Source organism: Musca vetustissima, unplaced genomic scaffold (genome assembly GCF_032173495.1).
Source record: "Musca vetustissima isolate MV318-11 ecotype Yass unplaced genomic scaffold, APGP_CSIRO_Mvet_v1 utg42378, whole genome shotgun sequence".
In the NCBI taxonomy this organism is placed as follows: Eukaryota; Metazoa; Arthropoda; class Insecta; order Diptera; family Muscidae; genus Musca; species Musca vetustissima.
In genome coordinates, this window is record NW_026876029.1 from 176,660 (window position 1) to 189,516 (window position 12,857).

At 30.6% G+C, this 12,857-nt stretch overlaps 1 protein-coding gene across 1 annotated transcript in view; it reads right to left on the bottom strand.

Moving 5' to 3' along the window:
* Window positions 1-12,585, bottom strand: part of LOC133338570 (BCL2/adenovirus E1B 19 kDa protein-interacting protein 3-like) — a 33,590-nt gene extending 21,005 nt beyond the window's left edge. The window contains exon 1 of the mRNA XM_061546740.1: window positions 12,511-12,585. Within this exon, the coding sequence (XP_061402724.1) occupies window positions 12,511-12,553 (43 nt within the window). The 5' untranslated portion in view covers window positions 12,554-12,585. The remainder of the gene's footprint in view (window positions 1-12,510) is intronic.
* Window positions 12,586-12,857: the final 272 nt, after the last annotated feature.

Here is a 12,857-nt window from a genome sequence, read left to right on the forward strand (position 1 = left end):
CAGCCTCCACAGCCTCTTCATATTCATTGAAGGCAATCAAGTTCATTGTTGTTGAGACAACAACAATAAAGATGATAAGAAACTGCAATATTTTTATTTTCCTTCGGGCTTTTTTTTTATTTAGCCTGAAGCATCTTCGAATGGAAGAAAATGAAAAAAAAAAACAGAACCTCGATATTTACTCGTATGAGGTGGTGGTCCATATGTGGAGGATCAATGGAGGCTAACTACTTAATAAATGGAATTACAATTGACATCTTCGTCGTTGTCAATTATGATGGGCGGGGGTAATAAATTTGACTTTGAAAGGTTGAAACGGACCCCCCCGGTAATCAAGAGATAATTACGAGATAAAATAGATGATTTAATTTTCGGATTATTTAAATATATTTTTTTAAATTGGTTCAAATCTACACAGAATATGGAAATTCGACACCATAAGAGGTAAAATAATATTTAAATACTATTCAAATATTTACCCATACAAACAATGTATTCCCCAAAACAATTTCCAAAAATTCTCATTAATTTATAATCAGGGCCTTCTAAACCAACAATAAAATCAAGCGATAGAGGCGGTATTTTGTTAAAGAGAAAACCAAGTGAAACTGATAAAAAAAAATCCGACCACATCCATTTACAACTTCTACTACCATAATTGTCATTGAAATACCAAACCAAACAGCAATCACAACAACAATGATAATGTTATCAGCGCAGCCTTACATATATATGGTGGTACACAAGAGAGACTTGATTTAATTTCAGAACCCAAAAAAAGGGGGAGAGGGTACCCCGCCGCCGCTTTCCTTTTGTGTTTATACACCAAAAGGGGGTGTGCACCCACCATCCAGCCACACAGCTAAATGTTTGCTGATAATAAATACATTACACAGCCTGCGGTACGCGCTATTATCAGTAAATGTTTGTTGGGTTATCGAGCGTACCCGCTTACGAAAATTTATTTCTTTACATATATTAGGAGCCTTAATATTTTCACAAAAGAAAAAAAAAGATATTTTTTGTTAGAAAATCTACCCGAAATCATTGATATTCAAATTTTTACAATTCAAATTTTTACAATGTTACATTTAAAAAATTTCGACAATTTATCTAGATAATTTAAATGCCTTAGATAATTTATCTAGAACATTTAAATACTCTAGATAATTTATCTAGAACATTTAGACACTCTAGATAATTTATCTACGTCATCTACATACTTTAGATAATTTATCTGGGGCCATTAGATAAATAATCTAGCCTATTTTTAAAAATTTCAAACATAATTCACAAAATGAAGATACTTTTTTGAAAATCTACAAAAAATTAATTGAAATTATTTTTTTTCCTCACTTAAAAAATTAGATAATTTATCTAGATAATTTAAATGCTTTAGATATCTGGAACATTTACATAACTTTTTTGCCTCATTAAGATACTCTAGATAATTTATCTGCAACATTTAGATAATATAGATATTTTTTTAGCACAGTTAGATATATTAGATAAATTATCAAGGCCATTTTTACCATTAGATAATTTATCTGCAACATTTAGATACTTTGGATAAGTTATATACATCATCTAGATAGTTTATATAATTTATCCGCATCATTTAGATACTTTAGATAATTTATATGCGTCAGTTAGATACTTTAGATAATTCATCCGCCTCATTTAGATACCTTAGATAATTTATCTAGCTCATTTAGATACATTAGATAATTTTTCAAGAGCATTTGGATACCTTAGATAAATAATCTAGGATATTTTTCACTTTATATAATTTATCTAAATCAAGTAGATAGCTTAGATAATAATTAGATACTTAAGATAATTTATCTACATACCTTGGATACTTTAGATAAATTATCAAGTGTATTTTTACTCTTAGATAATAAATCTACATAATTTAAATACTTTAGATAATTTATCTACATCATTTAGATACTTAAAGAATTTTTCTAGTCCGTTTAGATATCTTACATAAATTATCAAGGATATTTTTTCGTCTATATAAATTACCTACATCGTGTAGATGGCTTAGATAATTTATCTAGAACATTTAAATACTCTAGATAATTTATCTACATCATTTAGATACTTTAGACAATTTTCCTACAGCATTTACATACTTTAGATAATTTATCTATATCATTTAGACACTATAGATAACTTATCTGCAACATTTAGATACTTTAGATAATTTCTCTAAAGCATTTAGATGCCTTAAATAAATGATCAATGATATTTTTATCTTTAGATAATTTATTTACATTATATAGGTAGCTTAGATAGTTTATCTAGAAATTTTAGATACCCTAGATAATTTTTTTCAGCATTTATATCCCTTAGATAGTTTATCTACATCATTTAGATACTTTAGATAATTTATCTACATCATTTAGATACTTTAGATAATTTATCTACATCATTTAGAAACTATAGATAATTTATCTACATCATTTAGATAATTTAGATCATTTATCGATATAATTTACATAGTTTAGATAAATTATCAAGGATATATTTTGCCGTCAGATAATTTATCTACATCATGTAGATAGCTTAGATACTTTAGATAATTTATCTGCAACATTTAAATATATTAGATAATTTATCTAAATTATTTACATACACTATATGATTTATCTACATCATTTAGATAATTTTTCTCGAGCCTTTAGATACCATAGATAAATTATCTAGGATATTTTTACCTTTAGATAATTTATCTACATCATGCAGATAGCTATCAAGCATATCTAAATGCTTGAGAAAAATTATCTAAATGATGTAGATAAATCATATAAAGTATGTAAATGATTTAGATAAATTATCTAAAGTATTTAAATGTTGCAGATAAATTATCTAAAGTATCTAAATTATCTAAGCTATCTGCATGATGTAGATAAATTATCTAAAGGTAAAAATATCCTAGATAATTTATCTATGGTATCTAAAGGCTCGAGAAAAATTATCTAAATGATGTAGATAAATCATATAGTGTATGTAAATAATTTAGATAAATTATCTAATATATTTAAATGTTGCAGATAAATTATCTAAAGTATCTAAGCTATCTACATGATGTAGATAAATTATCTGACGGCAAAATATATCCACATCATGTTGATAGCTTAGATAATTTATCTATATCATGTAGATAGCTTAGATACTTTAGATAATTTATCTGCAACATTTAAATATATTAGATAATTTATCTAAATTATTTACATACACTATATGATTTATCTACATCATTTAGATAATTTTTCTCGAGCCTTTAGATACCATAGATAAATTATCTAGGATATTTTTACCTTTAGATAATTTATCTACATCATGCAGATAGCTTAGATAATTTAGATACTTTAGATAATTTATTTGCAACATTTAAATACTTTAGATAATTTATCTAAATCATTTACATACTTTATATGGTTTATCTACATCATTTAGATAATTTTTCTCAAGCATTGAGATACCACAGATAAGTTATCTAGGATATTTTTATCTTTAGATAAATTATTTACATCATGTAGATAGCTTAGATAATTTATCTATATCACTTAGATAATTTTTCTAATCTTAGATAAAAAATCAAGGATCATTTTACCCTTAGGTAATTTATCTATATCATGTAAATAGCTTAGATAAATTTCCTAAAACATTTAGATAATGTAGATAATTTATCTGCAGAATTCAGATACTTAAGATCATTTTTCTAGAGCATTTAAAAAAATCTATTATCCATATGCCCTTTAGTTTGTTTTGAAATTCATTAAAAAATTAATGGAATCTCATCATGCCTCGACATGTTTCCGATGATCGGTAATATAATACACCGACATCGGTATTTACGAATACAATACAATCTCGGTAATGTGAACCCATAAATTAAAAAATCTAAAAATTTTTAAAAATTATTCCGGACCCTTAAGCAAAGCTCGACTTATTCGCAATTGAAAACTTCGATAATCCGCAAATAATTATCACTGATTCCCTCGCCTTATCGATAGTCCACTGTGTTTTAGTAATAAGTTTAAGGCAATTACAATTTCCCCATCCGTTTGAAAATTGCATTCGGTTTTTTTGTTGCTGCTGTTTCCATGCCACGACTTCGATGATAACAGAACAACACGCCGCGCCATTTATTTTTAATAGATTGACAATTATCTGCCTGCCAGCCTGACTGGCTGGCTGTCTGTCTAGCTGTGAGGCACAGACAGCAGTCACGTCGTCGTTACTTTTCTTCCTCACGCCCCCAAGGGTGAGGAATTTTTTTTTTACTTAGCTAAGCAAAAAATAAAATCGAATCGAAAAAAAAACACAATCACGTGTCCACCAAAAAAACCTGTGGAACTAATTATTGGAAAAAAATATTGAATATAAAATAAATCCGCTAGACAATGGATAAGAAAGCAAATAAAATTGGTCGGAAATTTAAAAAAGGAAAACAAAAACAAATCGGGATATAATGTTGAAATATCTACCCTGAGGACCTTATCTCTGGAATATGGTTTCGAAACACGTAGCACTTGTTTTTGAAAATTCCCAAAAAAATCTATTTGCAATTCCGCTTTAATCGCAAAGGACCTAATCTCCCGAATATGCCCAAATTTCAATTTGCAGTTCCGCTTTTAATCGCAGGACATGTTAATACCTGACCAACCTGCAGCAGGACACTTGTTCTTCAAGACACGTAGTCCCTTTTTTGTTTTGAAATTTCCGAAAAAAAATTACACAAACACACATCAATTTGCAGTTCCGCTTTAATCACATAGAAATAGCAGGACATTTAATTACCTGCAGAACCTGCAGGACACTTGTCCACCAAGACACGTAGCTGCTTTTTTGGAAATTTTCAAAAAAAAGAAAAAAATGTGAAGTTCCATTTTGATTGTATAGAAATAGCAGGACAGCTAATTATCTGCTGAACCTGCAGGACACTTGTTTCATTGTGTGTTCTCTTCACCGCTGATCTAACATTGATTTCCCAAAAACGGTATCTATGACTAATGGAAAATTCCGCAAAAACAAATAGACACCAAAGACCTTGATTTACAGTTAGTCACACAGCAAAGTCATAGAAATGTCAATAATCCTGATCCTTCCGCAAAATAAATACACCCACGTACTGAGAGACAGACACACACACATATCCACCCACACACTTGTTTGTTTGTGGCGGCGTCGGATCCCTGCAGTGTAAATTTTTCTCAAGAAAATATTTTTGTTTGTTTATTTATAACAAAAATAGAAAAACCAACTACCTGTCCTGAGCCTGGTCAGTCGGTTCGGCGGATATTTTTTTATTATCATGTCTTAGACATAGACTAAATAAACATTTGAATAGACGGACGGACACATAGACAGTCATAACGCCTTGTATATAGTTGTAAACCTTTTTCTTTTTGACTTTACCCCTCCTCATTCTCCTGTCCTCGAAGTCATCGAATAATATAAACATTAGCGTGGGTTGTTATTTTTGGGTTCTTCTGTCTATTTTGACAGTTAATTTACAATGTCATAATTTTTGTTGTTGTTGTTTTAGTCCGAACATTTAACTCTTGTCCGGATGTTGATGTGAGTGAGGTGGTGTCATGTTTGTTGTTGTTGACGGCAAACCAATAGTCAACTACAACACAGGCGTCAAAGTTCAAATGTTTTATGACCGGCCGGTCGGCCACACAGCCGGTCCCCCGCTATGACAGCACAGCACGTACCACCAATATCATCATCTTCGTGTGATGGAAGAGAAACGCGACCACACATAGATATTTGTTTTCGATTTTTTTTTTTTTTTTTTTTTTTTTGAAATATGAAATTTTGAAAAATACCATTGAGCGGGTTCTTTTTTCATGGAGGCTATATCAAAATTTGAAATAATTTCCACAAATTTTTTATTTAAAACCACCTGCAATGTTCCGGAATGACAAATTAAAGCCACTTCGATGGGGGAAATTCAACTAAAATCTTCAAAATAACGAAATTCGGACATTAGAGCTACACCAGAACGTTAATCGATATTGATAATTTTTGATGGAAAGATATGTGATAACCCATAAGAGGCCAAAATACCAAATTACAGCAAATCCGGTTTGGAAAATTGTGGCCAAATCCTCAAAATACCGAAAATAGGTCGGGATCGTTATATTATAGCTATACCGAAATTTTAACCAATTTTGATCGTTTTTGGTAGGTAGATGTGACAGCCCATGGGAACCTAAAAAAAACAAATTTTAGCTAATTCGGTTGAAAAGTGTCTCCGAAACCCCCAAAATATCGAAAATTGTTCGGAACCGTTATATTTAACACTTTATCCGCTTTATCGGAGATCTGTAAATGATTTATCCGCCTTATCACAGAGCTGTAAATACATTTTCTATGGTATCCCAGACCTGCTAATGCATTATCCGCCTTATCCGCGTTATCCGAGAGCTATAAATGATTATCCGAAAGCTATAAATACTTAATCCGCATTATCCGAAAACTGTAAATCCGAGGCTTTAAGTAAATTTTCCGCCTTATCCGAGCCCTATACATGCAGTATCAGCTTTATCCGGGATCTACCAATCAATTATCCGTGCTATCCGAGGGCTATAAATGATTTAGCCACCTTATCACAGAACTATAAATACATTATCCGCATTATCCGAGGCCTTTAAGTAATTTAAATGCATTATCCGATACCTATAAATGCATTATCCACTTTATCCGGGATCTACAAACGCATTATCCGTCTTATCCGGGGGGTTAAAATACATTATCTGTTTTATCCGAGAGCTATATATGATTTATCCGCATTATCCGTGACCTCTAAATATATTTTCTGCTTTATCCGAAAGCTGAAAATGCATTATCCGCGTTATCCGACACTTTAAATACATTATTTAATTGTATTACCAGTGTTATACACTGTTATACACTGCCACTAAGTAAATGATCCACGTTATTCGAAAATTTGAAAATATTAAACGTCTACTCCAAATGCTCTAAATTCCAATTTAAAAGAAATCCCCTACATAACTGCATTTTTGTCCACATTATCCGCATGATTTTTTTCATGGAAATTTTCCATTCCAAATTCCATTTAAAAAGTCCCCTTAATTACTTCCCTATAAATTGTGCTAAAAAATGTATCAATTAGCAGATGCATTTATCACCTGATGACTACCTCCACCTCCTGATGACTACCTCCTCCAACCATTAGCAACAGTTTCTCATCAGTACAACCTCGAATTATGTGTCATCCATGGATTATTGATTCAGAGGTTGTGAACTCATTCTTTTCTCAATTTTCTCAAAAACAAACACAAAGAGCTTTTTGTCGCATCTGTTATTGTCATTTTGCGCACTGTCAAAAAACCATTTAAATTCCAATTCTAAAGATTAAAAGGCAAAAAATGACTTTCAACCGAAATAAACAAGCAAAACCAATCAACTGGAAGATAATCTATTTATAAAGTAGCTGTTGTTGTTGTTGATGATTTTGTTATTGTTATTTTTTTATAATTCAATCAAAAGTAATTAGATATCTGCTAAATGACAATTTATAATTGCAAAACAATAATAAGCAATTATTTAAAATGCAGCAGCAGTAGCAGCGCGCAGCAGCATCTTATTTTATTCATGCCTAGTTTTGCACAACAAAAACAAGAAAACAAAAGACGTCATTTCCAGCAATGCAATGCAAACAAATGCATGCCTCCCTCGTATTCTCCCTCTCTGTCACACACACAATGTCTCTAACAGTAGTAAGTATACTGTTGATATATCAACAGGCCTCACTCCCACCCTATGTCTCTGAGAGTATCAATAATTCACACACTCTCTCTCTCTCTCTCATCACACCCGAAGTACAGGTGAGAGCCACCGTTGTAATGGGGAAGGGGAGTGGCAAAATTAAAGTTTATTAACACTTGAGAAAATAATATGGAAAAACAACAACAATTGTAAACAATAACAAGATAAATCAAAAGGAAAAATAATAATAACAATAACAACAACAAAGATTAATACAATGACGCGGCACACATAAGATGCAACCGAAAAATCACGTAGACAAAAAACACACAACGTAGAAGAAAAGCTGGAATTGCGCCTAAAAAAAGAGATGATAGCCGACAAAGCCAAATACAACAAAAACAACAATAACAACAAAATGCCATGTATTGCAAATACAAACAAATTAATTGTCAATTTCAGTTGACACGTTTTCCTGTTGAGACACGTCATCGCTTGGAGGGGGAAAAACAAATGAGCGAGGGCTTTGACTAACAATAATAACGAATTGTTGGCAATGTATGTATGTAAGGGTCATCTACATCAAAAATACGTTATCGGAGAATCGAAATTTAGTATTATTTAGGTTATTATCTATAAGCATCATAGGTAATTTACAAAAATTATCTATGTTAATTGCACACAATAATTAAAAAAAAATTGAATTTTTATCTAGATAATTTATCCAGATATTGTATCTACATATTTTAACCAGATAATTTATGTAAGTAAATTATCGATTTATTTTATCTAGATAAAATACCTAATTTATATAAATTATTTAATTTATTTAGATAATTTATATAAATTATTTAGTTAATTATTTATTTTTTACAAAAAAATTATTTGGAATAAATAACCCATTTTTTCCATCTCTACATTAAAAAAAATCTTCAGATAATTTATCTATCTTATCTTGATATCTCATATTCGTCCTTATTCAATTTCTTTTGTTTTTTAAATCCCCTATGCATTTCAAAATAATCCTCCCTAAAAGGTTTTGCATTTAATTTCCAGATTATTCATCACCTGTCCCATGGGCACAAACACCCTCACACACACCAGGGAGTTAATGACAATAATCCCAAATACCTTGTTGTTTTCTTTTTGACAGCCATTCCGCCATAAAGATATAATGAATGCCATGCTGATAAAGGTCACTGCTCACTAGCCATTATTGAAAAAAATGTGGCCTACTAAGAAAAAATTGCGTCTTCCAAAAAATAAGCAAAACAAAACAAGACCAATATTCTATAGAAATATTTTAGCCATGATTAAGCAAAGCTATACATAATAACAACAACAAAGAAAAAACATAACATCTTTGTGTGTTAAATGGGTTGCCACACTGGAGACCAGTAGAGTAGAACAATAAACCCAACAACAAGAAAAAAAGAAAAAATACAGTTGGCAAAAAATTGATTCTCTGAAACAAAGAACAAACCTGGGGAGTTGGTTGGTTCGTGTTTCTTTGTTCTTTGGTTGCAGTTGCTGCTGCTGTTACTGTTGTTGTTGCTGCTGTTTTTCTTTGCTCTCTGTTGTGACGTCAATATAGATGTGATGGAAAATAAAGAGGGGTTGAATTTTGACATCCACCTGGATTTGCTTTTTTAATTAAAAACAGGGTTTTCTTCTTGATAAACAGAATGGGTATCAAATTGTGAAAACAAACGGCTTGCTTTGCTAACGGTATCGGGGACAATAGGGATAGTGAGAGGGAGAGAGCGTGTGTCCGTTAATGGTTGCCTACAATAATGACAAGAGAGTGGGAGAAATGTATGTTGGAAAATACGGTGCATTGACATTGAAACAAAATATCACATTTCTAACGGTCTGGCAGAAAGGGTGAAAATGAGGGGGGAGGGAGAGAGAGAGTGAACAACTGTTAATGGGTTTTAAAATAATCACAGAGAGTAAAAGAAATGGATGCTTGATTACGTGTATTAATGATGTTAGGCATCAAAGAAGAAATGCATTTCTAACGGTCTGGGAGATGAGGGGGAGGGAAATAGAGTAAAAAACCGTTTATCCGTGTTACAATAACAACAGGGAGAAGGGGAAAATGTATGCTAATGTATGGGGGAATTAATGCAGTTAAGTTGTCGAGAAAAAAGAAAAAATATTTTCCTTTTTCAAAAGAGATCCCCACTCTCTCTCTCTCTCTGTCACTACTAGTGAATAAGAGAAATTAACAGAGATATTGATATTTAATGAAAGCCGTTTATGGCAGTTATATTTCCACGAGGTAAATTTATGGAAAAAAATTGAAAAAAGAAATTGTATCCCTCTCTCCTAGTGATTAAAAGAATTTCTCAGAGATAATGATATGAAATGAAAGCCTTTATTGCAGTTACATTCCAACAAGTTAAATTGATGGAAAAATTAAAAAATTGGAAATTTAATAACAAAAAACGACCAAAAATATTTTTTGGCCTTTTTTTTTTTGTTAAATAAAATTTCCATTTTTTTTCATTTTTGGCCTTAATGGCAATATAACTTCCCCAACTAACCAAGTGACTATCACACTAAGCCTTACAATTAATACGAAAACATTTTTCGATGAAGTAAAGAGAGGGATAGAGAGAGGGGGAGTAAAGGGAAAATATAAACAAAGCTTGTTGCTATTTTTAGAACGCCATGTCTTGTTGTAGCACAACAAAGACGTAGAAAAATAATAATAAACAACAAAAACAAAATAAAATAGCCTACAATAAAACTTGTGACTAGAGAATAAGAAAAAGCAAAACAAAAAGGCAAAGCCAGCAGATGTTTTTTATTTTGGAATTTCAAGCAAACCACAACAAAAACCGCATACAAATAAAATCATGTTTTAGCTTGGTGCAAATAGACGGGGGTGGAGGGGGTTTGTGGTTGTGGTGGCACGTATTAATTTTGTTGATTTTTTTTTGTATTTTTTTTTTTTTTTGTTATTTTTATTATTATTACTTTTTTTCTTTTTTTATTTCGATTTAAACCACAAAAAAATTTATATTAGAAAAGGGGGGAGTATGTACGTAATAAATATTTAGTTTATTGGCTGGCTAGCCATGCCGCCTACGTGACCAGTGTCAACGTTCGGAAATGTGAAAACCAAAACAAATAAAAAACCAACCCCTATATTTCCGTTCGAAAACAATTCAAAAGGGGGATGATTTTGAGAAAATTGTTTTTTGTCGTTGTTTTTGTTGTTGATGGCTCCATTTCTGTTCCCTTCCACCAAAAAAAGGTGTTGCTGCGTATTATTTAAGTGGAACGTGGGTTAGCATACTTATGTGAAAATTATCATGAATAACTGCGGAAAATAAGGCAAAGGAAAATTAATTTGAAATGCTAGTTAAGAGTAGCAGATGGATGGTTGGTTGATTGGTCGGATGCATAAATATGTGACCTTAATAAAGGAACTTTTTTTAGAGGAATTTAAGGGCAACAGTGTGGAATTTAAAAATATCTTTGCTAATAGACTGAAATTTTTTTCCTATTATTTTTTTTTTTTTTTTGTTTTTGAAAAAAAAAAATTATTTGAATTTTTTAAAATAATTAATTTACACAACTATTTTTAAGAAAAAAATAATAGAGAAAGGGATTTTTTAATTTTATTGAAATTTTTTTGCAATATGGTTTTTAAAAAAAGCTTTAATTTCAGAATTTTTTTAGTTATTACTTTTATTTTAATTTTTTTTATATTTGTTAATTTTTTTTTTTATTTATTTATTTTTTTAATTTTTTTATTATTATTTATTTTTATTTATTTTTTTTTTTTTTTGAATTATTATATTTTTTATTTAAATATTTTTTTCCATAAATTTTATTTTTGTTTATTATTTTACATTTTTTAGCTTCTAGACATTTTAATGCATTTTCTATTTTTTTTTTTAATTTCAATATAGTGTTTTTTCAATTTAATTAAAAATTGACTTTAAAATTGCATATAAAAAGTTTTTTTGCCATTTTAATTCACTATAACTCAATTAGAGCCACTGTAAACCTTAGAAAAACTCAAAAAAAAGCTCTCTTTCTCCCTCTCTCCCCCCACAACACAACACACAATTTTTTTCACACACACATCTCCCAACAACAACAAAAAACATAAACAATGGCAATTCATAACAATGGTTAGCTTGCTAACTCCTGCTCTTATTTAAATGAGGGAGGGAGGAGAGATAAAAACAAAAGAAATAAAAACAACAAATACAGAGCTTAACTTTCATGGTCGGCAACGACGTCGTTGTCGTCGTCCATTAAAGAGTGAAATGAGAAACGAAGAACAAAAACAAAGACGACGACGAAAGCCTACTTTGATGATAATTTTGTTTTCTTGTTATGGCAAAAAAAAAATGCCAACAATAAAATTTTGTATACATCAAAGAAAAGCCAAACAAAAACAAAGAATGAAAAGACGAAGAAGAAAAAAACATGAAAACAGAAAAGAAATATATCAACAAAAAATAAAAAAAGCCAAACCAACAACACACACTTAAGTGTGTGTGTACTGGGAGTATGTGTTTATGTTTTTTTTGCTTTGCTGGTGGAAGAAACAATGTAAATGTAAAAGATGAAGAAGAATACCATAAAAGTTCAAAAAACAAACACAACAGCCCAGAAATAACAACATGGCTGACGTTTGGTTTCCCCACAAATATGGGCAAAACAAGCTTTAGGCAATCTGTGTTGTTTATTTCTTTACAAATAAATTTGAAAAAAAAAAAATCAAACACTTACCGCCCAGCAAATCTTCAGTCATTTTTGGTGGAGTTGAAGTCATTTTGTTTAGATTAAAAAACGTTGAAATAAATAAAAAAACGTTAACGAAATATTTTTTTCCTTTCACACCGTTATTTGTGTGGTTTATTCGTTCGTTCGCTTGTTCGTTCTTTTCTGTTTCTCTTGTAATAAAATTCAACAGGAACAAAAAGGGAAAAAATACACACAGAAATCAACAACAACAAACAAATTGCGTATTTGCCGTTAAAGCCTATAATATTTTTTCTTTTTTTATTATATTGCGTTTCTGTTTCCGGTTCGTTCTTTATTTTCACTTAAATATTTATCGTATAATATATTTTATT